The sequence below is a fragment of the Crocuta crocuta genome, unplaced genomic scaffold, assembly GCF_008692635.1.
Source record: "Crocuta crocuta isolate KB4526 unplaced genomic scaffold, BGI_CrCroc_1.0 scaffold26, whole genome shotgun sequence".
NCBI classification, from domain to species: Eukaryota; Metazoa; Chordata; class Mammalia; order Carnivora; family Hyaenidae; genus Crocuta; species Crocuta crocuta.
Genome location: NW_027532249.1, coordinates 4,483,252 through 4,509,560, shown reverse-complemented (window position 1 = coordinate 4,509,560; position 26,309 = coordinate 4,483,252). Strand labels below are relative to the sequence as shown.

The window sequence follows — 26,309 nt, the reverse complement described above, 5'->3', positions numbered from 1 at the left end:
ACTGTGTTCTTGCTGACATTGGGTACTTCTGGAATCTCACCACAGCACCTTTGAATCTGATCTGAGAGGGCCTCACCTTACGCACCCCACCCTGAGAGGAATAGCGAGAGGGTGCAGTTCAGGAAATGCACAGGACACCCGGAAAGCACATTTCTCTCGGATGGAAACACATTCCCCTGTTTCTCCTCTGCTTCTCCTTGACTCTTTCAAAGAATATAACTGAGGGAGGAAAATGAGGTTCAGTGAATGTATTTAAAGGTTGATTACAAGTTTCACACAGGGAATATCCCAGTGAGGAAGGAGGGCTTCTCTTTTCCCAAAGGGGTTTTCAGCAGTGAGTACCATATCCACAGAAAGCCTGCCACTTGTTAATCATGCAACATACAAAGTAAGATTGTCTTCTTCTGAAGTGTTCTACGTAAAGGATTAAGCATTTCCTTCACTATTGTGACGCAGTGGACAGATAGGAAGTATCAGAGTCACGGGTCACTATTTAAAGTAACACACAAGTTATTTCAGAGTTAGAGGCAGTGCCTGTGCTCTTGCTGTCGCGTCTGCCTTGTCACGGGCCTGCTGTCACCACTTCACTGTCACAGTTGAGGGCCCAAGAGGAGCCGGTGGAGTTGGAGAGGGGTCTTCAAAGAGCCTCGGTAGCCTGTGCTCTGCTAATAATAGCTGTGCTCTGATTTTCTAGAATGTCAGTCCATGGACATTCCCAGTCAGTTTTCATAGAGTTCTGATTAGAAGAAATGCATTTTTTCTTGATGATTTCCATCTGAGAAAATATTAAGCGTAGATCCCTGAAAGTTTAAGTTACCAAGACCTACAGATGGCATTGTCACACTTGTGTGCTACATTTTTATGTCATGGCCACATTTTTCAGTTCTTTGATGGTCAGGAAAAGGACAATTTCCTCATGTCTCTATTTAAAGTGTTTCTTCATGTGTGTGTAAAAGACCTTTCTGTAAGTGTAGCTGAAATCAAGTGTGTCCACTAGAATACAGGTTCATGAATTTACATTGGAATGCCGAATGCCATCCCGAAGATCATACCCGGGGACTTAGAGTTCTCATGTTGAAATGGACTGTGGAACTATGACATTTGTCTCCTACCTTTAAGCAAACATAGAATTAAAATGAGTCATACCCTTCTGTCATGCCAGCATTCCTAGGTCAACATCAGGCTCGTTTTTCATCGTCTGCTTGGAAGAAGTGGGACATTTCATGCACATTGCAGGACCCTGCCCTTCAAACTCATAATTACATCTTTCAGTGGATATATTAAATACAACAAGTCAGCATCTTTGCATTTTCAAAGCAGGGTTGTACTACGAAACTGGGGAAACAGAATTGCAGGAATTTTTCAATTTGCACCAAAAGCAGAGAGGGGAGTGATCACCTCCTATCCCAGCTGCAGCAAGTGACAGTTTACCCTGCAGTAAGACACTGGAAACCTCAAGAAATCAGCTCTTTATTGTTACAATGAAAGCTCAGATTTATGGAGATAAAGAGGGGAAATAGTAGGATTCTCCATCTTCACAGAAAGATAAAAGCCTGGTCACTGCATTGGTGTCTTATTAGCGTCTAAGTTTTTGAGAAGCAGGAACTTGTGGGATTTTTATGGTACTGGTACAGAGTGGGTATGTAATAAATGCTTGTCGAACTGCATTGGCATTTCATTTCCCCATTCTGTGACCATATGTGGTACGGTTAATTTAGTAGGGGAAATAAGCAAAGGAGCTTGAGAGGGAAAGAAAACAAATTTGTACAACCCACATATTTTGGAATATGGAATAGTCTCTGAAAAGTAGGTGCTTTTCTACCTCAAGCATTCAGAGCCAGGCACAAAAAAGATGGAATTTAAGTAATGATGTTCAGTGGGAGTGGTAAACTAATGTTTCCTCATTGGGGTTTTTGTAAACGGACTTACTGGTTCATTTCTTTGTGTTAGAATGATTGCCTTGGATTTTTCATTTTGAGGTCTGTCCTCTTTTTTGTGTCTGACTTAAAGCCAGCAGAGACAGCTAATTTCTTAATGTTTCTAACATTCCTAACTGCACTCAGGCAACAAGTGTTTTTAACTATCAAAAATGCCCTTTAGGGAAGGCCAAGTGGGTCGGTCGGTGAAGCGTCCAACTCTTAAGTTTCAGCTGAGGTCATGATCTCACTGTCGTGAGATGGAGCCCCATGTTGGGCCCCACGCTCGGCCTGGAGCCTGCTTGGCATTCTGTCTTTCCCTCTCCCTTTCTCCCCCTTACCTTCCCTCTCTTTCCCTCCCTCTCCCTCCCCCCACATGTGTGCATCTTCTCGCTCAAAAGGTAAAAAACAAAAATGCCCTTTACTCTTCCTATTCTTCAACTATTAGTTTTTTATTAAAACTTCTAGAAACAACATTGTGCCTTTAGATAACAATACTATATTTTATACCCAAAAATCTGTTAAAAGAGAGTAGATTTCATGCTAAGTCTTCTTACCACCTTAAATAAAAGTAATTTTTTCTATTTTTATCTGTTATCTCTCATTTCACTGTTTTTGAGAACCCCATGTCTAGACTCTTAATTCATTCAATGTCTGTAGAAATTAACGTCAGCTGAGTTATACTTAATAGCCAGATTAAAGTTGCGTAGAATAAAGGCTTATTAAACTGTATAATTACCAAAATGTTCCTTGAAAATCTTAAATCTAATTACTAAATATGTGTCGTAGCTGTATTGTTCTAACAAAAGATTTCAAAGTAGAAAAATGTGTGGGGTTTTTTTTTGGACTTTTTTAAAAAAATGAGCTGCTGTTTCTTACCAGTATTCAAATAGCACCGCATATTTTTTACAACATTAAAAATCCTAATTTTATCAAGCTGTAACTTGTGAGAGACTGGGAAAACCAGACCCTGAAAGACTTAACTCTTTGTTGACGCATATGAATTATACCCCTCTATGCCTAGGATTCCAGAAAAAATTTTATTCCTTGATTCCTTGCGCCAATGAAATGGTATCTGAGTCAGTTCCTTCTCATTTACCTTCAAGGTGCAGGGCCTATTACTGGAATCTTGAAGAATTCAGTCCCCATCTATCCTGTTCAATTTTCCAGATTTTTTGGCATTTTAGGTCAAAAGGTAAAGTATTTTGCCTTGAACTGGCATCAGCATCAACACTTGAAATATGTAACCTTGTGTTCAGCATGTGCTTATTGACGGCCCATTATGGACCAGGCACTTGGCTGGGCCCTGGTGGACAGAAACAGACCCGCCTCAGCCCTCTTAGGCCTTCCATTCAGAATCAGAGGGGGCTTCTTATATCCTCTAGAACAAAGCAAATGGCTTTGCTTTATGTGAAAGTGAATTTGTAACAAGCTTTTTTGTTTATTTGGCATAATAATGCCATCGCTAATGTGAACCGATTTGGTGGCAAAGCCAGTCTGAACAAAGCCATTGCCAGAGAGTATTTTAGGGATACAGCTCCACAAAGCGCACCTCAAGGGAAGTAGTCTTTGATCAGTTGCATTTGGGAAAATCTGCACTTTCTCGCCACCTCTCTGAAACTCACATGGAAGCCTCGAATGGCCTTGCAGTGAAGAACCTTCTTTGTTCACTGCATTGCCCCCCTCCTAGTCCACCTTGACCCACCTGTTTCACGTGACCCCCAGGAGTATGTTGTGGGTTCAGGTTCTTTGGGAAAAGCTCAATTATAGATCATCTTTAAAGGCATTTGTCTCCTGATCAGAAGCCCCGCCTTTCGAGCTCATTCATAAATACATGATGGTTTTCAGCAGTTTCTTGGCTTATGAGATGGAGGAAATATGTCTCAGCGAGCTGCTGTACACTATTAGTCAGCTTACATCATCCTTTATGTTCAAATGATTGACTTCAGCCTGGAGAATAAATACAACTTTCAACTTTTAAAGTAGCAGACAGTAATGAACTTTATTGTATTACAAACCTACTTGATGTCTCCTCCCTTTCCCTCTTGACCTCTTGTTCTGCTTTAGAAGGATTAGGAAAATACCCTGATTTTATGATATTTTTCATCAGTGATAAACTTTTGGTCATTTTGTCTACAAAATCAGATACAACCATTGATGCTGGTTAGAAGAGTTCGTAGGGGCACCTGGTTGGCTCAGTTAGTAAAGCATGCAACTCTTGATCTTAGGGTTGTGAGTTCGAGCCCCACACAGGGCACAGAGATTACTTTTTAAAAGCAAGAAGGTTTGGAGAGGTGTTGCACTTTCCTTCATTTTACACGTTGTTTTCTTATTTTTAAAATCTTGATTTGAGGGAAGTTGGGACTTATGTTTTTGTCTGAATGTAACTAACTAACTCAGAAAAACCACCTCTCCTCACCATTAATAATGATGCATATGCATGGATGGGACTGGAATCAGCCTGCAGGGGAGTGGGGAAGAGCCTCCTTTTTGCTTTGGAAGCTGGAGTTGCTGCCTCTGGTTATTGTTTGGGAGCTGATTTTTGCTATTTCTTAGGGACACAGCAGGTCAGGAGAGATTCAACAGCATTACCTCAGCTTATTACAGAAGTGCCAAGGGGATCATACTAGTTTATGATATCACTAAGAAGGAGACTTTTGATGATTTGCCAAAATGGATGAAGATGATTGATAAGGTAGGTGTTTCGTTTTCCTCGGAGAACCTGTGTTAATCCTGTACGCCGGAAGGCAGTGGCCTCAAGCCTCAGGGCCCCAGTAGATGCTCAGATTGTGAATCTGCTGAGGTCTTGAGATCTCATGCTCTCCCCCTTTCATACTTGACTCTTGCCATTTACCTTTTTATGAGCAAGTGCTGTTGTTTCTCGAGTACTTCCCGCGCTCACTTGGCACCACCTCATCAGGTGGGCACTGTTCTGCTACCCATCCGTCACTCACTGATAAGGAGACTGAGACCCTTGAGTAACTTGGCCAAGGTCACACCATTCAGGTGCCTTTGCTGCAAACCTGTCTCAAGTAATTGTTAGAATAGGCAAAACTAAATGAGTTCTTCAAGAGAGTTTAGTCTTTTTTGAAGAGAGATCCTACTGTACCTTATTTTTCTGGAAACTTAGAAATGTAGCTTAACTTTTTTCCTGGTTTGATACCTTGTCACGATAGAAAATTTGGAAACTCAAGCAGCAAAGAAAACTTAAAAATGTATAATTTGGGGGCTCCTGGGTGGCTCAGTCAGTTGAACATCCCGCTCTTGATTTCGGCTCCGGTCATGTTCCCAGGTCACGAGCCCCACGTTGGGCTCCACACTGAGCATGGAGCCTGCTTAGGACTGTCTCTCCCCTTTTGCTCCTCTCCCCTGCTCGCTCGCTCGCTCGCTCTCTCTCCCTCCCTCTCTCTCTCAAAAAAGTTTCGCCATTCTGAAAAACCTAATTGGATCCGTACTCCATGTAGTTTTACAGCCCTCTTATTTTGCTGAATATGCTACCATGCCAGCCTTCCTTTCCTATTAATGTTCTAAAACATGGATAGCTTTTTTTTTTTATGGCTGCATTTTTTTAATTTACCTTAACTTTCATTCCCCAACCATTTTGTTGAGCTCTCTTCAGTTGATGACCATCTTAAGTACAGAACTGTGCCTGTTTTGCGAACCATTTTCTTAGAAGAGATTCTTAGAAATTACTGGTCAAAGGCTCAGAAGGTCGTGGTTCCTAATGCCTGTTACCCTGTCGCTGTCTAATTTAGACCTCACCTGAGTAGTCAGTCCTGCCTAGGACGGGGTAGATGCCCAGAGATTTGGGAAGGGGAGCAAATAATGGAGGCAACATAGCAGGCTGGCCTTCATTTCCTGTCAGTATATGACGGTGCCCATCTTTGAAATGGAGCTTTTTTTAAAATTCCACAGTACGCCTCAGAAGATGCAGAACTTCTCCTGGTTGGAAATAAGTTGGACTGTGAAACTGACCGGGAAATCAGCAGGCAGCAAGGAGAAAAGGTGAGAGACGCAGGGAGCAGAAGGGACGTCACTGTGCACACACTGTGCGTGTGGCAGTGGGTAGACTTTTTGTCTTTAAATAAATTATTTCCTTAAATTTTGAAATAAAACAGTCACATTCTTCTCAGTTTGGATTGAAAGAAGAGGACGTTTTAGAAAGCATTTGGAAATGGGGAAAGAAGGTCGTCCACATCAGTATACACCGCATCATTCTCTATATTGGCATTTTCTACGGAGGAACGTTTTCTAGGCCATAAAATTGCTTTCATGATCTACTCTTATTATAACCTTCCTGGGGGAGTCGGTGATGCTCACATTTTGAATGTCGGATGTGTTGTAGTTTTAGAAACTTGGGCAAGTAATTTGACTTGAGGGCCCCAGCATCACATCAGGGATTTTGTTTCATGTTGTTAATTTACCGTGTAGGGATTTGGCGCACGGTGAACTCTATTTGAGCGTAAGCAGGGCTTCACAAACCTCAGGCCTACCTCTCCCTGAGCGGGGGAGCCCAGAAAGCTGTGATTTCCCCCAGGCCCGGGCCACATGCAAGGCTACACCGCACCTCACACAGGGAAAACTGAATCTGTGTTCTTAGTTCGCACAGCAGATAACTGGGATGCGGTTCTGTGAAGCCAGTGCCAAGGACAACTTCAACGTGGACGAAATATTTCTGAAGCTTGTTGATGACATTCTGAAAAAGGTAGGATAATTGTGTCAGGAAAATATTTCGTCTGAAATTCTCTGTTCCCTCTGTGATGTTTTAGAGAGGGCAGTAGGGTAGTTACCTGGGGGCCGAAGAGCCCCGTGAGGTGGTTGACTCGGACGGAGGCATCCAGCTGTGGTGACCGCGGTGTCCCGGCCAGGGCCTCTCCGTGGCTGTGCTGGTGTCCAGATTTGCTGAGCCCTAAATACGGTTTGGTGAAGTGACCAGAGCAGGCATGTCAGTGTGCCATGATTATCTGACTTCTGCTTTCCTTTTTTTCCCATTTTCCCACAAGAATTTAGTTGGAGGAAGACAGTGGGGCCCTCCTGGAGCACGCGGGCGTCTCCGTGAGCCCCAGGCCCCGCCTCCCCCTCAGTGCTGTGCACCCCAGCGGGGCCGGATTCCATTACTCAGGCCTTCCGTGATGCTGAGTTGCAGAAAAATTGCTAGATAGCTTCATTGAATAGCAGTTTCTTCAAGCATTTGTAGGCTTATAGTCAACAATTTGTTTAGTAAGAAACTTTCCTTAAGTGTATGCTATTACTACATATAATCTGCTAGTTCAAGCAGAATTCAGAAGCTTCTAATAAAAACAATTGTTTATATAATTGCCCAGAGAAGTTATTTCTTTCTTTAGTGAAAGAAACCATGATCAAATGCAGAGCCATTTTTTCTGCATTAATGCATTAAATTTCCATTATTACTAGGTTCTGTGAAAATATTTTTATGAGATCCATCTGGCTTCTTTTACCACAGGATAGGCTGTAAACTGGGCAGTGTTAGTGCTGTGACATGAAATATCCTGAACCTGGTTTTCGCTTTTTGCCTTCATATGTTTTTAAAAATTTTTTTAATGTTTATTTGTGAGAGAGAGTCAGAGCAAGAGTGGAGAAGGGCAGAAAAAGAGGGAGACACAGAATCCGAAGCAGGCTCCAGGCTCCACGCTGTCAGGATAGAGCCCAGAGTGGGGCTCGAATTCCCAAGCCGTGAGATCGTGACCTGAGCTGAAGTCGGACGCTTATCCGACTGAGCCACCCAGGTGCCCCTTTGCCTTAATATTTGAACATCTAATTAAACTTTGATGATTGGAGATCTTTACATAAAAATATTTTGTTCTTAGGGTACCTGGGTGGCTCAGTCAGTAGAACATCTGATTCTTGATTTTGGCTCAGGTCATGATCTCACAGTTTCGAAGATTGAGCCCTGCATCAGGCTCTGCCCATCCCCAGCCCGCACGTGTGCCCTCGCTCTCTCTCGCTCTCTCTCTCTCAGAGTACATAAATTTTAAAAATATAAATAAAAGCAGTTTGTCTTCTTACATAATTGTATAATTTGCAGAGCACTTATGAACACATTGCATGGTTAAATACATTTGTCTTTTTTCTTTATCCTGAAGATGCCTCTGGATATTTTAAGGAATGAGCTGTCCAATAGCATCCTCTCCTTACAACCCGAACCTGAGATTCCGCCAGAACTGCCTCCACCTCGACCACACGTTCGATGCTGTTGATTTGCTACTTTGGAGACAAAGTGGAAATGATTCCTGGAAAGGGGAAAACGTTCTCTTCTGCACTACAATCATTTTGACAATTTCCTTTCGCACTTTGTAATCCAAGTCAGAGCTACACACTAACTTGTAAATATGCAAATATGCAATCCTGGGTAAGTTTTGGTTATAAATTCCATATTTCCCTCCAAATTATTATATTTCCTTCATTACCCCAGCGTCTAGTGTACATACACTGGGAAACATAGTACTTCTAATATGAAGAGTGGGAGAAATGAAAGGTAGGATGTTTCTTGAAATAAATAATATAATTGTCCTCGTTAATTATATTATGAGGACAGAAGACATTCTGATTAGAAGAAAGAAAGTGGTGCTTTGCTTACTGTTTTAAAGAAAATTTGCAAAACTAAAGACTTTTTGGGGAAAGAAAAGGCTATCTTAAGTGCTTTGTCTTTATTTACAAGACATTTCCCCCAGCCCTCCGTAGCATCTTTGAAGTATGGGAGTGTTTCTGCCACAAGCAAAGTCCCGCTCCTAGCCGTCATGGAAGGTTATTTATTAACGTTACGTCACGGTAGAGTATTACTGGTTAGAGGGTAGGGGGTCGACTTGGCCCCGCGGCCTCAGAGGTTCTCTCATGGTATTCCAATGGACATGCCTTGTGCTTTTAAGAACTACAAAGATCCAATAAAGAAAGAAGTGTTTTTGAAACTATAGGAGAAAATTTTAAACCAACGCTGCTGTCCTAAACAAATCCTGTTTAAAGGAATTTTAAAGAAATGCATTTTACTATATCAAAGAACATACATGTATTTACCTAAACATTCTATACCTTTGTAATGATAAAAACTTCTCCCCTTTACGGTGAAGCTTATTCCTATTAAGCCTAGACTGTGTTTCTTTTTTTTCCTTTTCTTTCTTTCTTTCTTTTTTTTTTTTTTTTGGTCTGATAATGAATTTGTGAACTCTATCTTTGGTATATCTTTTATTAAACTGCACTGTTTTGTTTAGTCAAGGTAAATAAGTAATTATGTATTTGAATAACTTGGCGTGTCTTGAGTGTTGTGATATGAAAAGCATTGTGGTCTTTCTACACTAATGAAGTGCAAATAAAATTTTGTATTTATGAATGACAGGCGAGTTGCCACGTTTATTTGTGCAATTACAAATTGTGCACCTGACAGTATTTTTTCTTTTTTTTTTCTTTTCTTTTAAACAGAGAGAGGGACAGAGCATGAACAGGGAGGGCCAGAGAGAAGGGGAGACACAGAATCCGAAGCAGGCTCCAGGCTCTGAGCTGTCAGCACAGAGCCCGACGTGGGGCTGGAACCCACAAACTGGGAGATCATGACCTGAGCCGAAGTCAGATGCTTATCCGACTGAGCCACCCAGATGCCCCGACAGTATTTTTTCAAAACGTCACGTCTTAATTTCTTGAGGGTTTTAGATGAGAAAATGACAGTACCTCTGCTGGAAGACAGCCAGGCTACTTCTCAAAAAGTTAAAACATAGAACTACAATGTGCCCCGGAAATTCCACCTCTAGGCACATGCCAAAATAACAATTGAAAGCAGGGATCCAAATAGACACTTACACACCAGTGTCATAGCACAATTCACAGTCACCAAAGGGGGGGAACATGCCAGATGTCCATCAACAGATGAATGGATAAACCTAAGTCTTCTGTATGTAAAGTGGAATATTATTCAGCCTTCAAAACGAAGGAAATTCTGACCCCGTGCTACAACACGGACGAACCTTGACGTTCTGCAAAATGCAGGAAGCCAGGCACAGAAGGACTGGATTCCGTCTATCTGAGAACCTGGAGTAGGCCTATTCATAGGGCTCCTGGGTGCCTCGGTTGAGCGTCTGACTCTTGATTTTGGCCCAGGTCATGATCCCAGGGGCGTGGGACTGAGCCGCACATCGGGCTCAGTGCCAAGCGTGAAACTTGCCTGAGATTCTCTCTCCGTTGGCCCCTCTCCCTGCTTGCATATGCTCTCTCTCTAAAATAAACAAAATGAAAAAAAATTTTTTTCTTTAAGTAGAATTTAGAAATAAAGTAGAATGGTTGTTGTGGGGGAGGGGGGATGAGGAGTTTGTGTTTAATGGGGACAGTTTTAGATTGGGAAGGTGAAAAAGTTCTGATGAAAGAAGTGGTGGTTATATACAGTGTGAATGTGCTTAATGCCATTGAACCGTGCACTTTAAAACAGTTACATATGTATGCTTACATATACTGCCCTCAAGAAAATGTTCTTGTTAACCTTTGTACCTTATACATTCCAACAGTCAGTCATGGGTGGTGCGGATTAGTTACCCGTTACTGCCCCGCCTTCCCTGTGTCTCTGCTCCGTGATGTGGGGCTGGGGTTCCCGAGGACTATTCGCCAGACCCTCCTCTTCTCCAGTGTCCCCTCTCTCCTGTGAGTTCCAGCTGTCCCTGGACCTAAATTAGCTCAGATCTCCCGAATGGGAAAGCTCTCCTCTGCCCCACCGGCTGATGGGAGAGACTTGAGGGGTCTGGGAGGAGAAGAGGAGGGATTTGCTTGCCATTTTCCCGTCCCATCAGTCCCCTGCTGGAAGAGCCCACGCTGGCCCTTCTGGCTTCCGGCTCCCCGCACCACACGGCAGCTTTCTGGCATCTTCCTTGACCACCCCAGCACCAACTCACTCCCTCCTCAGAAGCTCAGGCCAGGCTTGTGGGGCCCCTTCCTCTGACCTTCAAAGTTTGAGCCGCCCCTCTGTCTTCCTTTCCGCTGCCGCCAGCCCTGGCAGCAGTGGCTGCTTCCTTCAGTTGTGTGTCACCGGGTCACCGGAGGGTTCCTTTTTTGTTGAATTAGCATGTTAACAAGCCATGTGGCTGGTTCCCTGTATTGAATCCCTCTGTTTAAAACTGTCTGCTTTCGGGGCTCCTGGGTGGCTTAGTCGGTTAAGCATCTGACTTCGGCTCAGGTCATGATCTCGCAGTCTGTGGGTTCGAGCCCTGCATCAGGCTCTGTGCCTACAGCCCAGAGCCTGGAACCTGCTTCAGATCTTGTGTCTCCCTCTCTCTCTGCCCCTTCCCTGCTCATGCTCTGCCTCTCTCTGTCTCTCAAAATAAACAAACATTCAAAAGAAAACATTTTAAAACTGCCTGCTCCCCATGTTTTCCTGGCCACTAGAGGACCCGGTTCTTGGGAGTGGTCTTAGGAAACGTGCTCAAAGAGGAGTTTTGGAGAAGAAGAAAAATGTGTGCCGCGGGCATTTGTGGCATCTTCAGTGATCTGTGGCCTTTTATGTTTACAACTAAATCTTAGCTCCGCCGTCAGTGCCTGTTCACTGTTACATATCCACAAAAGCGCCCTTCTTGTTCACTAAAGTAGCTTGGAGGTTAAGGTAGGACTTCACCAAGGTGTCTTTATCGCTCTTGCCTTTCATTAAGTTTTCTCTCGTTTTCCAATATGCTTTTAAGGCTTTTCTCTAATAAGTAGGATTTTAGATTGTGTGACTAGGACTTCTTTTTTTTTTTTTTTTTANGAGGCCGGAGGCTGACAAGAGCAGGAGCGGCCTCAACTACGAGGGGAGAAAGGCAGAGAATAAGGCCACTTGTGTGACTAGGACTTCTAGACTAGGACTTCTAACAGTAGTCTGTACTATAACCATCCACATTTTAAAAAAATTTTTTTTAATGTTTATTTTTGAGACAGAGACAGACTGAGCAGGAGAGGGGCAGAGAGAGAGGGAGACACAGAATCGAAAGCAGGCTCCAGGCTCCGAGCTGTCAGCACCGAGCCCGATGTGGGACTCAAATTCACGGACCGTGAGACCATGACCTGAGCCAAAGTCAGATGCTTAACTGACTGAGCCACCCAGGTGCCCCAACCGTCCACAGTTTTTTAAGGGCTGGTTATTCAGTGTCAGTTGTGTGAGCAGATCTCTTAACTAGGGGCCAGCCTTGCCCACATGATAATCCATTGTGTGAGAAACTGAAACACGGTATCTCTCTTGATTTTTAAAGGGAACTCTCCTTTTAAAAGACATCTGTAAACAATGCCTTATGTTTTTATAGCTCATTGTCCTCAGTGAGTGTTCCTTTGAGTCTCAGAACCCAAGATGAGTAGAGAGACTGGTATAAAAGAAATTTTCAGTTGTCCATGTAGATGGAGAAAAACAAAGTCCATAAAAGGCCAAAGAAAAATCACCCTCAGCCCCAAGATCTGTAGATTTTGTTGCAGCCACGACATCCTGCTTCTAGTCTGTGGACGAGGTTATGTCGGGTTTTGCCTGCTTCGTGGAGAATTAACAGTGAATGAATTACTTTGAATGCAGCAGGGGAACGACACAGTTATCCTGTGTGGGGAAATCCTCATCACTTCCATTTTTCTGCCTCCTCCGTCATTGTGCTGCTTTCAAATTAGCAGGTGGTTTTGTTTAATGGTTTAAATTTGAGTATTCAAGGGCGCCTGGGTTGGTTAGGTGTCCAACTTCAGCTCAGGCCATGATCTCACAGTTTGTGAGTTTGAGCCCCGCGTTGAGCTCTGGGCTGACAGCTCGGAGTCTGGAGCCTGCTTCGGATCATACTCTGCTCATACTCTGTCTCTCTGTCTCAAAAATAAATGTTTAGAAAAATTAAAAAATAAATTTGAGTATTAAAATTGAGGGGTAGTATTAGTCGATGACTTAACGAAACAAGAGCTTAGCCCAGTTTGTCTCTAACTATAAAAATATCTCAAATTACTTGCTTTTTTTTTTTTTCTAAGAGTGACTTACATTATGGGTGGGGGGTAGAAAGCAAAAGTACTTGTATGGATTATTTATTATCTAAGTGTTATAACTGAACCCACAAATTGCAGTTCAAGGTGGTCAGGACATGAAATGTGACCTGCTATTTAGTTGCAGTTGCATAGTTGCTGCATGCGAGGCCCTGTGCTTGGGTGGTCTGGGGGATACGACAGAAATAGAACAGTCCTACCCTTGAGTTCAAGTACAAGAGACAGATGACAAGTAGCTGGGGTTCAAGGCAGAGTTTCCACCATTAAACAGACTGCTCGGGAAACAGAAGAGAGAGAAACCGAGGTCACTGTGGAGGTCGGAGGTAGGAGGAGTAGGGAGGTGAGCCGACTGTGGCCTGGTGGTCTGGCAGTGTATTCAGAAACCCAGCGGAACCTCTGGAAAAAGACTGCGTAGTAAAGCATGCACCACTAGTGAGTCCAATAGCTTCCTGAACACGTGGCGGCTCCTTGTAAATGTTTGATCAAGCCTGTTCTCATGATAGAAGGTAATTATTGGTAATTATTGGACATGCAGTTGAACTGTCTGCATGCATATAAAGCAGGTCTCATTCCAATAAATTTACAATTGTTACTGAAAATGTTCTGAAACTATGCCTTCATGTTTTGAGCAAGGGTAAGCTGATGAGGCTGATCCATTTGTAGAGCAGCCAGCTCTGTTCCTATGGCTTAAATCAGCCATTGGACAAACCGAGAGGGCGGACGGCCCCGGTTCATCTGCTACTGGCGAAAACCACTCAACGCCCATGCCCGGTGAGGTGGACAGTTCCTCACGGTGCATACCTGTCAAGGACACCAGGTGCTCCCAAAGCCGTGAGAGCTGCATCCCCGCCCCTGACGGATTGCAGGGCCTGGGTGTTTAAATCTTAGTGGGCAAGAGTTAGCAAGAGAATCCCTAGATTTTACTAGATTTCTTTCTTTAAAAAAAAAAATCATAGATCTTTCTGATGCTGGTCCAAATACAGTTCAATAAATGCTTGTGACTAAAATAAGGTACATTCATTATATCAGAGATGAATGAGGGCGGGAGGTTAAGCCCAATAAGGATGCTAGTTCGGAAGCTATCTCGGGAAGACTGATCTCCGTGTGTCTCAGCCCTCAGGCCTCCGCTTTACCCTTCGGGTCAGCCAGGTGAGCCTACTGTTACATCAGGGGCCCTCAGCCCATGACGGATCTCTACCCTAAATTGTTGGGATGCCCTTTAACTCAGAAAAACAGCTGTTCATTCCATAATCAAAGCAAAGTTTTAACACATGAAACTCAATGTGGATTTCCATCGAAGTGTATTCTGTCATTGAACAAGTGCAAAGAACTGAACATGAGCTCTTGCCTTGAGCAAAATGAGGCAGCTGCGGGCAGGAAGGCACCAGGCATCTGGAGGGGCGTCACGAACATAAGGGAAAGGTTTAGAAAGAAAATGAGAGCAGAGAAAACCGGGGCCTGGTTGGCACTGGGCCGTCTGGCTTCAGCCAGCCTGGGACAGAGGTGCCTCTCGGCCACCTCGGGGGCTCCTCACCCTCCGAGGGCCTCCCCCTTCACACAGAACCCCGAGCTCTAGGGGGATGTGTGTCCTGGGTGTGCACAGAATGTGAGTCCCGTCCGCCACCCCGTGTCCCCTCTCTCCTGTGAGTTCTAGCTCTCCCTTGTGGCTGGTGTGTTCCCCGGACCCGAATTAGCTCAGGTCTAGGGGAAAGCACTCCTGTGTCCCCTGCCAGAGCCCTCCCCTCTCTCTGCAGCTCATCTTGTGGGACCCAGCCACATTTGCTCTCTCTGCTCTGACATTTCGGGTTCACCTCACAGGTCATTACCACACGGCTCTCCACAAAATGTCACCAACAACCTGCTTGAGCTAAACGTGGTGGACAGAGGTCAACATGCCAGATGTCTCTACAGCACTGAGCACTGAGAGCCTTTTGGGTGTGGGGCCCTGTGACCTAACACAGCGTCTCGGTGATCCTAACAGTAAGAGTACTCCCCAAGCAACAGTATAGCACAGCGGTCAGGAATGTGTCTCCAAAGCCGAGTTGTGTGGGTTTGAATTTTGGCCAGATTGCCTGCCAGCTGCTTTACCTTTTAGCGGATTACTTAGCATCTGTGTGCCTCAGTTTCCTCATCTGAGAAATTGGGCTTTATTAGGAACCAGCTACTTCAGAGGGTTGCTGTGAGGATTACATGAGTGCATATCTGTAAATTTCCTGTAATAATCCTGGCACAATTGGCTATTACTGTTGAAACTTTTTATTTTTTTAAGTTTATTTATTTATTTTGAGAGAGGCAGAGATGGTGTGAATGGGGACAGAGCAGAGAGAAAGGGAGGCAGAATCCCAAGCAGGCTCTGTGCTGTCATCGCAGAGCCCGATGCAGGGCTTGAACTCACAAAATTGCGACATCAACCAAGCGTAGGACGCTTAACAGACTGGGCCACACAGGCACCCCTATTGTAGCTTTTTAAAACCTTTTATTTGGGGCCTCCTGGCAGGCTCGGTCGATTGTCAGACTCTTAGTTTCAGCTCAGGTCGTGATCTCGCAGTTTCGTGAGTTCGAGCCCCGAGTCAGGCTCTGCGCTGGCAGCACAGAGCCTGCTTGGGATTCTCTCTCTCTCTCTCTCTCTCTCTCTCTCTCTCTCTCAGCCCTGTCCCTACTTGCACTGTCCCTGTCTCTCTCCAAATAAGTAAACTTTTGAAAAATTCAAATAAAACCTTGTTTTTTAATAATTGTAGACTGATAGAAAATTGCAAAAATAGCACTGAGTCATTATGGACCCTTTCCCTGGTTTCCCCTGATGCTAGCATCTTCTGTATCTAACTATAGCACAATTACCAAACCGGGACATCGACATTAGCACAACACTGTTAGCTAAACTATACATCGTATTCCAATTTCACCAGTTAATTTTTTTTTTTATTATTATTATCATGGTATCTTTCCAGAATCTCTTCTTTCTTGGCTTCTGTGGCCTCAGAATAGTTCTGAGCATATTCCTCAGCTAAAGGTGTTCTGCTCTCAGGGAGTGGAGGGCTTGGGGCTTCTAGCCAACACTCATTTCTTCACTTCTTTCATTCTGTCCAGGTGTCGAATGGCCATGTGCTTCCAGGAACAGCCATGGGGGTGAATCCTAACTGGTGCACACCCCCTGTAACTCCATCCCTTGGCCAGTGACCGTGGACGGGCATGGGACTACCTGCCAACAAACAGGAGTTCAAATCCACTAAGTTCAAATCTAGAAAGGCTTTTATTCTTTTTGTAAAAAATTAATTAATTTTCTAATTTACATCCAAGGTAGAATATAAATAAAATCATGCAACGATGATTTTGGGAGGAGATTCCTTAATGCCCCTTTACCCATTTAGCCCATCCCCCTCCCACAGCCCTCCCAGAAACCCTCTGTTTGTTCCCTATATGCAAGAGTCTCTTATGTATCGTCCCCCTCCCTGTTTATATGTTACTTTTGCTTCCCTTTCCTTATGTTCATCTGTTTTGTATCTTAAAGTCTTCATATGAGAGAAGTCATAAGATATTTGTCTTTCTCTGACTGACTAATTTCGCTTAGCATGATACCCTCTAGTTCCATCCACATAGTTGCAAATGGCAAGACTTCATTCTTTTTGATTGCTGAGTAATACTCCATTGTATATATATACCACATGTTCTTTATCCATTCATCCATTGATGGACATTTGGGCTCTTTCCATACTTTGGCTGTTGTCGATAGTGCTGCTATAAACATTGGGGTGCCTGTGCCCCTTTGAAACAGCACATGTGTATCCCTTGGATAAATACCTAGTAGTGGAATTGCTGGGTGATAGGGTAGTTCTATTTTTAATTTTTTGAGGAACCTCCATACTGTTTTCCAGAGTGGCGGCACCAGTTTGCATTCCCACCCGCAGTGCAAAGGAAAAGGCTCTTACCTTAAAGAGACTCATACACAGATTCTCTGGTGCCTCCAATTGGTCATCCTCAGGGATGCTTGGAACCATGGCAGCCATCTTGGACCCGTAAGGAAATCGTCCCTAAAGGCCAGTCAAAATATCCAAGAAGGCAGATGAGACAAATGGAAAGAATCCATGTTCTTCAGTTTTAGAGCCACTGAGTTAACTGTGTCACCTTGGTATGTAAGATGATAGCACCTTATACTACTTTCAGTTGAGATTTTACTTTCTAACACCTGAAAGCATCCTCACGAATATCCCAGGGTACCATCCTCAGCCTATTTTTCAGTATATACACTCACCCATGCCTTTGGCTCCAACCCCCACGTGTATGCTGATGGCTTCCAAGTCTCTAGCCCAGACCCCTTGTGAGCTGCGGATGCATGAATCAGGCTACCTACTGACACCTCCGCCTGGTCCGCCACAGACCCCTCAAATTCAACTGACATTCATTTAAAACTAATACTACCTTCTGTTCGTGAGCCAGCACCTCTAACTGTCCTGTAATTTGTATCCTAGTGAAAGAACCACTATCTCCCAAATTTCCCAAATCTGAAACTTGAAAGTGATCCTAAACCTCTCCCTTTTCTATCCTCTGTATCCAATTGATCTTCAAGTCCCATTGCACTGACTCTTCTCTCCAGCCTGCATTATTTGAAGCCTCATAGTTTCTCATTTGCATTCTCTACAACAGGCACTGATTTGTGTATATTCAAACATATATCCTCAAGTTGACTACGATTATTTATTAAATTCCCTTTCATCATCCAAACACATTTAGAAACCCCATCTGAGTATTTTCCCCAAGTGAAGAGATTTGTTTTTCACAACTCTACCCAAGATTCAGAGAAAGCTCCTCCGATTGCTTATAGTAAGCATTATTTCATCCATTTGAGCATCAAGGAGATGAGAAACTTGTCCAGAGCTGCAGAACTAACAAGGGGTAGAGCTAAGACCAAGCCCTAGGTCTTTAAACTCTTTGCTGTCTTCCCTCACAGTCTTTGAAAAGATTTAGTAACCCTTTGGGTTAAACACATAGTAACATGTTCCTTATCTATCTGTATTAAATATTCAATGAGCAGATGACTTCCTTCCAAAGAGAAGATGGCCCCAAAAGCTTGTGTTCTTATAGTCATAATAGTTTCCTAAAACTTACTAGTGTGATTACATCACAAGCACAGTATTTAAATATCTTTTAATTTTTTATTTTCAATAACATTTTTAATGTTTATTTATTTTTAAGAGACAGAGACTGAGAATGAGCAGGGGAGGGGCAGAGAGAGAGGGAGACAGAATCCCAAGCAGGCTCGAAGCTGAGCTGTCAGCACAGTGCCCGGTGTGGGGCTCAAACTCGTAAACCTCAAGATCATGACTTGAGCCAAAGTTGGATGCTCAACTGACTGAGCCATCCAGGCACCCCTAAATATCTTTTGAAAGCAAACATAGGGGTGCCTGTGTGACTCAATTGGTTAAACTTCCAATTCTTGATTTTGGCTCAGGTCATGACCTCATGGTTTGTGAGTTTGAGCACCACATCGAGCTCTGTGCTGGTGGCTCAGAGCCTGCTTAGGATTCTGTCTCCCTCTCTCTCTGCCCCTCCCTTGCTTGTGCTCTCTCACTCTCTCAAAAATAAATAAATAAACTTTAAAAAAAAAAAAGCAAAAATAAATAGGGACACCTGGGTGACTCAGTCATTTGAACATCTGACTCCTGATTTCAGCTCAGGTCATAATTTCATGGTTCATGAGACTGAACTCTCACCCCCAAATAAATAAGTAAACATTAAAAAAGGCAAACACAAATAGCAAACAACTAGCAAGATGGTGAATTTATTCTAACCATATTTATAATTGCATTAATTACAGTCTAAACCTACACACTAAAAGATAAAAATTGTTATATATAAAATAAGATCTAACTATATTCTGTCTGTAGCAAATCCACTTTAAATAATTTAGAAGTCAAAATATGGTTAAAAAAATTATGTCATGAGAACACTGATCAAAAGTAATCTGGATTGGTTATATTAATATCAGAAGTAGATTTCAGAACAAGAAATATCGCCAGGAAAAAAAAAGGACCATTATGTAATGATAAAGGAATCAATTCACCAGAAGTCAACAACCTTCAATGTGTATGCACCCAACAACAGAGCTTCAAAACAGATGACCCAAAAACTGATGAAACCAAAAGGAGAAACAAACAAACAAATAAATCCACAACTGCAGTCGGAGATGTCAATGCTCCTTTCTCTGTAATCAACAGACCAAGAAGACAGAAAATCAGGGAGGCTACCAAAAACCTGAACAACAACTTGACCTACTTGAACTCTATCCAAGAACAGATTATATATTCTTTTCAAATACACATCATTCAAATAAAACTCTAGCAAATTTAAAAGACAGGAAATCAAGGGTGTCTGGCTGGCTGTCAGAAGACCATGCAATGCTTAATCTCTCCAGGTCATGAATTCAAGCCCCACAATGGGTGCAGAGATTACTTAAATAAATAAATAAACTTAAAAAACTTTTTAAAGGAAATCATACTGGGGTGCCTGGGTGGCTTAGTTGGTTGGGCTTCTAGCTTCAGCTCAGGTCATGATCTCACAGTCTTTCTGTGGGTTCAAGCCCCGCGCCCGGCTCTGTGCTGACAGCTCAGAGCCTGGAGCCTGCTTCAGATTCTGTGCTTCCCTCTCTCTCTGCCCCTTCCCTGCTCCCACTCTGTCTCTCTCTCTCTCTCCCCTTCAAAAAAAGATAAACATAAGAAAAAGAAGAAATACAGGGAGAGGATACAAGTTATCCATATCCATACTGAAAGATATCATTACAGACACTAAAGTCAATAAAAGAATAATAATGAAACACCCATCAACTATTGTGTTTATAAATGTAACAACTTAAATAAAATGAACAAATTTCTTGAAAACACAGCTGCCAAAGGTAATTCAAAAGAAATAGGGAATTTTCTCAACCTGCTAAAAGGTCACCTATAAAAAGCCAACAGAGAACGTCATACTTAATGGTGAAGCATTGATTGCTTGTCCTCTAAAATTAGGGACAAGGCAAGGATGTCTGTTCTTTAATGAGTATCATATTAGAGCCCCTAGGCTGCAATAAAGCAAGTAAAAACTAACAAAAGGAAATAAAATTGTCTCTAGTCGCAGATGGCATGGTTGTCTACATAAAAATTCAGAGAGAATTTACAACCAAGTTTTTAGAACTAACAATAGGGTTTAGCGAGGTCACAAGATACAAGGTCAATATATAAAAACCACTTGTATTTTTAGATGCTATCCATAAACATTGGAGATTGAATTTTATATACCACTTAAGTAACACCCCTCTCCCCAAAAGTTGAGAAATTTTCAGGTATAATTCTAACAAAATATGTACAAGATCTAACAAAATATATACAAAATCTTGATAAAGAAAAATTTCTAAATAAATGGAGAGATTACTGTTCTTATGGAATAGAAGTCTCAATACTGTTAAGATATCCATTCTCCCCAGACTTATCTATAGATTGGACACCAATCTAATTAAAATCCTTGCAGGAGTTTTTATAGAAATCAACAAGCTAATTCTAAACTTCCTATGTAAAAGCAAATGAACTGGACTAGTCAAAGTGATTTTGGAGAACAAAGTTAGAAGACCCACACACTGGTTTCAAGACTTAACGATACATCTCCAGTAATCAAGACATGGCGGAGAAGAAAGGATAGACATATAGATGAATGGAACAGAATTAAGTCAAGAAATAGACCCGCCCATAGATGGTGAACTGATTGTCAACAAATGTAGAAGAGGCAGTTCAATGAAGAAAGGCTAGGGCGTTTTCAATGAATGGTGCTAGAGCACTGAGCTATCCACATGCAAACAATAAACCTCAATCTATTCCTCTCACCCTATACAAAAACTAACTCAAAATAGATCACACGCCTATATGTGACACCTGAAACTGCAAATATTCTAGAAGAAAACAGAAGAGGAAATGTTGCTTCCTTCCCCATCTTCCCCATGGCTGATCCGAAAATACCTTACCACGGCCTATTCAGAAAAACCAACAGAAGTATGTAGTGAATACCAAGAATGAGGCGGATGGCCATCCATTCAGTCTAGCATTTTCATTAGGCTTTTTTCATTTCATTAGGCATTTTTGCACCAAAAATGAAGGCAGCCCTACCATCTGCTTGGTGCTTTTAAAACATATGGATTGCTCTTAATCAGCTCCACAAATTACCCACACTCCAAGCTGCTGAAATTGAACACAAACCTCAAATATCTGCTGCTCAACTTTATCAAAAATCTGTGACGCATAGTCGTACAGTCACCCTCTCTATTCCTTTCTTTCAGATTACTCCCCAGGTCTATACAGCTCGTAGGAGAGCTGAGTAGTCTTCCCTGTGCTTTGAGTCATGCCTTCAACTAACATTGAAACAATGTTAGGGAATCTCTTGTGGAATCCGTCATAACCTCTAGCGAAGGGATGTTGAATACATTGTGAGCCTGAATTTCTCTTCTTTTTGTTTTTACTGTACGATAGTGTGCAATTAATTAAGCCACCTCAACCGTGTTGGGAAACCACTTGGACTATGAAACAATGAAATATCTCAGGGGTCTTGGATAATCTCTGAAGTGCTTCTGCAATAACGCAAACTGTCCATTAGGCGGAGCCAGAACACTAATGATAAAACAAAACAAAACAAAACAAACCGCCCTGCAGGTTAACATTTCCAAACAGTACCATTATTTCTAAATTAGAGTCTTTGTTATTTTGATGCTTTCTACCATATATCTAAGGCATCATTTGAATGTATGGAATAATTTAGAAAGGGAAAGTAAATCTTTAGAATTATGCTCTACATTTTAGCAGTAATTTGAACAGACTTAATGAATTCGATTTGACTTCAGGGGAATTTTCCTAAATCCAAAGCTAAACATTTTTATGCATAAAGAAGCATTAGAGATGGAGTATAATGATAGTTTTAAAGATAATCCTTTCGGTAAACTTTCTTGTTTCCTTTGGATCTAGGTGTCATTTAAGGAAGACAAAAAAAGGTTTTTTTCTCTAAACTGACTTGGCATTTGTGCTTTGTAAATTGTGGCCCTAGACCACACTCAGATTGTGACCCCTGGCTGTGGGCATGTATTGCAGGAGGAAAAGGGAGGGGCACAGCCAGGGGGTGATGGGTAAGGAATTCAAGAAGCATGAAAGGGATAGCCAAGGGACCGGTTTCCACAAGGTGGCATAGCCCCTGCAGACAAGGAAAGGATTTTAAAGAGACACAACGTCAGGTACAGCATGAGTCACGAAGAGGCTGGAAGTATATAAACTTTTCTGAGAAGGAGGAAAAAAGAGGGAGATTTTGAGTATGTAACCTTGGCAAGAATACCTTGGAGAGATATGATCTTGCTAACTGATCTAACTAACTCATGCCACGGGGAAACAAACCATGATTTCTCTTGCTCTGTGATGGCGTTAGGTAATAATTAGGTTTGGGATGTAAGGATACTAAGCCTCCTCTGGTTTCTCCTTGGCATTTGGGGTCAGTCAGAGAGAATGCTTGGTGAGGCCATTAAACAGGAGAAAGAGAAACAGGAGGTAAGGAGAGAAAGGTAGTTCTCTCCTGGCCTCTTAGAAGTTGGGGGATCAGGGGCGCCTGGGTGGCTCAGTGGGTTAAGCGTCCGACTTCAGCTCAGGTCACGATCTCACGGTTCGTGGGTTCGAGCCCCGCGTCGGACAGCACAGGGCCTGGAGCCTGCTGCAGATTCTGTGTCTCCCTCTCTCTCTGGCCTTCCCCTGCTCTCTCGCTCTCTCTCAGAAATAAATAAAACATTAAAAAAAAAAAAAAGTTGGAGGATCATCCAGGCGCCTGGGTGGCTCAGTTGGTTAAACAGCTGACTCTGATCATCTGACTCTGATTTCGGTTCAGGTTATGATCTCATGGTTTGTGAGTTTGAGCCCCATGTCAGGCTNGATAGGCTCCACACCCCCAGCACACCAGCCCCACAATGTGGGGCTCAAACTTACAAACCTCGAGATCATGACCTGAGCCGAAGTCGGATGCTTAACATACAGAGACACCCAGGCGCCCCAGATGAATTTATAAAGCAAATACTGGCCATTGTCGCTCAAGAGTTAGGACTTTCCCAGGTTAGCCTGTTGAGATAGTCAGGAAGACCATCTCAGTGGTGACCCTGACTCAGGTTTTAATCCCTTGTCTGCAACTCTTAGAGCCTGTTTTTCTAGTCCTCTTACTTCAACACTGAGAGCCAATTACTCCCCCCTCGCTGGACCCCTCCCTCCCCCAATAGCTTATGTCTCACCAGTGGGTAAGAGTGGTCACCGGGAGATCAGATTTGACAAAACCCATGAGCACCTGCTGGTTTGTCCCAACCTAACAAGAAAGCGTGCCTGCTCAAAACCGTCCTGACACTTTTTGCCTGGTATATTTTTGTGCCTGGTGGAATTTGTGATGACTGCTTGAAACCGCCACTTAAATTAAACCCATTTTCACATTACAAGAGACGTCTGATTTCCTACGAAGAAATACTTTAAAATTCAAGGCAGCGCAAAATCTCTAGCCATCTGCCAGCACTGATAGAAAACTCTTGGTGTGCTCCCGGCTGAGGGCGGCGGCAGCCATTCATCTCTCACACAGGCCGGCTTTGTCATTGCCAAGGTCACTCCCAGCCCCTCCCTGTCACTCACTGCCCCAGGCTGCAGGCTGAGGGAGCTGCCTCAGACTCAAGTACTTTCTCCCTTGGTTCAAAAGATGCAGGTTGTTGCTTTTTCTCTTGGCCTATGCTCCTTGGGTAGGATTTTAATCTCCACCTTGGTACTGTTTTCTCACCATTCCACGCCTTCGCTTTCAAAGCCCACCCGCTGTCCCCTTTCAGGTGTTCTGGTGCTTTTCTCTGCCATTTGTATGATTTCCTTCATCCCTGTTTTATGATTTTTTTTTCCGTTCATTAGGGGAAAAAACGCTGTAAGTCCCGCACGTACTTGAAGCTCTTTCTGGGACGGCGGAGCCCAATCCGCCACGCCCACCCTGCCCGGAGCGAGCTTAGCAGCTGCCTGGCCGACCTTCTTTCAGAACCCCACCCTGCCCGTCTCGGGGAGGCTGTCAGGTTNCCCCTCAGCGCTTCGGAGAAACAACCCCTTTCGGTCCCTTACAAGCCCGGGCAGGATCCTGCCGACTGTCTGTGCTCACTTGTCCTGGCGGTTACGTGTGAGGGTGAAACTCATGCCCAGGTGAGGGTCCACCGAACGTTCTAGGCATTTTCCCCGCAGGGAAACCGGTCTTTGCTCTGATCGCAGATTTATTCAGAAGTCCGGAACGAAAGCTGAAATGATGGTCTGCACTTGGCCTTGGTGTCTTCTTGCAGACTTTGGCGGGCGGGGGTGGGGGCAGGGAGACGAGGACTCTGAGTAGCTGGAGGGGTAAGATCTGGTCAGATTTTGGCTCAGTTGCAGAGGCCGTTTTTACCGCCTGTCCCGCATTTTGCTGCTCTGACACAGTATAAATCTTCCTAGGGAAGGGCTCCTATCAGCCCTGTGGAATTTCTCTCTCCAATGCTTCTTTGTAAACTAGCTGGAACACAGCATGGACCGATCCACAATCATTTGTAACCCACTTTGTAACAAAAGATGTCAATGTCACCAGGACCCACAGCGCCCAGGGAGGGGGAGCTGGGGGAGGAGGCAGCCACACTGTGCTGGTCGTGTGTGGCCTCCGCCGCCAGTCTGACCTTAAGAGAAAAATCCCTATTGATCCGACGGCTGTCTGGGCGCTTACAGATCATGAAGCAAAAAAAGGGGGCTTATTCTTCGTCTCATGTGACTTAGCTACTAAAGATGCTGATATTAATAACCACGCTCCATTGGAGATGCCGTTTCCTCACAGGCTGAACAGAAAAGCAGCAGCTGGAGACAGCATGGCCGGTGACGTAGCTTGCCTGTCTGAGGGCCAAAAAGCCAGCTCAGCTCATAACGTCTACTGGCTGTAACTAAGAAAAGGCCTTGCCTGAACTCGAACATTTTGATTTTAGCTTTAGGTTTGCCACCTGGCTAACCATGAATTTGGAAAAGTCAGTGGACTTCCTGCAAGCTCTCTCCTCCCATCTGGAAGATTGTGAGGAGGATAAAGCGTCTATGTAGAGGCCCTGGCACAAATCCTGGCTGGTAGCGTTCACATTTCCCCCATATGGTGCCACAGGGAAGGGCCTGTGTCCTGAGAGCAAGCCGAGCCTGCAGAACAGGCTGGATCCGGTCTCGCGATCCAGCTGCCCTCACGAGTCCTCCGTGGCTCCCCTTCACCTTCCTCTGCATCTGCCCCACCCTTTGCCGGCCTGGAGGCCCCTCCTCACGGGAGCCCGGGGTAGGCCCTTGGCTGCCAAGGATTTATTATTGGCCATTTGGAGGCTCTTCAAAGATGACTCTAAAGCATCAAAAGAGGAGGAGTAGTGATCTTGCTGGAGCTGGAACAAGAGCCCCAAGCTCGGCNGGGGGGGGCAGCCTCTGAAAAGAGCAGCCTTGACAGGGATCTGTGGCCCACCCAGGAGGGGCTCTCTGACCTTGGTTCTCGGCTGTCTCAGATTCTGCACGGCTTCCTGGACGCCGGTGCTTACCCTATGAACCGCGCGCTCGAAGAGAAATCTGCATGTGAAAATCCTGAAAATCCGAATGAAATAACGTTGGTTGGTTAATCGGGGTCATTACAAAATGATGGGAGTGTCTCTGCTTTGCAAAATGCCTCACTATCAGATTGCTTTAAATAGTAAGCTCCCTCTCTGTGTTTGAAGACATGTGATCCCGAACTGAACGGATTTTCAGGAATGCATTCACACTTCCAGCAAGGCATATGCGATCGGACCACATTTATGTTTTCATTCATTCGTTTATTTGTTCCCTTAGCCCACTTCAGCTGTCAGCCACGTGAGAGGGGAGGAAACGCCGTGGGGAGCCCCAGCCGGGCTGGCGGGCGGGCAAGAACAGGAATCGGGGATCGTGAATCTTGAGGTGACTTTCTTGACTCCACAGGCTGGTGAAAGCTGCTTGACATGGGTTGTAATGACTTCTTGTCCCTGTGTCCCCAGCTAAACTGTGAGGTACTTTAGGGCAGGGGACATCTACCCTTTGTAAAATGCAGTGTCTGATGCAGAGCAAACAAACATTCAGTGAATGTATGCTGACAATAAATACATCTGGTAAGAAAAAGAGAGAGGCAGAGAACGAGAGAGAGAGGAGGGAGAAAGGGAAAGAAGGAAGGAAGGAAGGCAAGCCATTTAATTTTATTTAGCTGTGTATTTCTGTGTAGGTGCGTGGATGGATACATAGATACATTTAAGCCAGAATCTTCCAGGGCTATCGAAAAATTGCTATTTCTTTATCATTCTGAGACAGAGAAAGAGAAGTCTGGCTGCTCATACCAGCCTCACTGTCCTATTGTAACTTGACCGTTTAACATTAATCACTG

General features: G+C 43.9%; 1 protein-coding gene and 1 long non-coding RNA gene across 3 annotated transcripts in view; one reads left to right on the top strand and one right to left on the bottom strand.

Annotated features, from left to right (window-relative positions):
* Nucleotides 1-9,264, top strand: part of RAB12 (RAB12, member RAS oncogene family) — a 42,950-nt gene extending 33,686 nt beyond the window's left edge. Inside the window, exons 4-7 of the mRNA XM_077778266.1 lie at nucleotides 4,473-4,611; nucleotides 5,832-5,921; nucleotides 6,517-6,621; nucleotides 8,021-9,264. Coding sequence (XP_077634392.1) covers nucleotides 4,473-4,611; nucleotides 5,832-5,921; nucleotides 6,517-6,621; nucleotides 8,021-8,134 — 448 coding nt within the window. The 3' untranslated portion in view covers nucleotides 8,135-9,264. The remainder of the gene's footprint in view (nucleotides 1-4,472; nucleotides 4,612-5,831; nucleotides 5,922-6,516; nucleotides 6,622-8,020) is intronic.
* A 5,855-nt stretch (nucleotides 9,265-15,119) lies between these two features.
* Nucleotides 15,120-25,553, bottom strand: LOC144243188 (uncharacterized). 2 transcript variants are annotated; one of them, XR_013338565.1, is made up of 4 exons: nucleotides 25,408-25,553; nucleotides 24,008-24,266; nucleotides 16,811-16,912; nucleotides 15,120-16,083 (listed from the first exon to the last, which is right to left on the bottom strand). It is a non-coding gene; the product is annotated as an uncharacterized LOC144243188 (long non-coding RNA). The 2 variants fall into 2 exon arrangements; XR_013338564.1 differs by having other exon boundaries at nucleotides 24,045-24,266; nucleotides 25,408-25,546.
* Nucleotides 25,554-26,309: the final 756 nt, after the last annotated feature.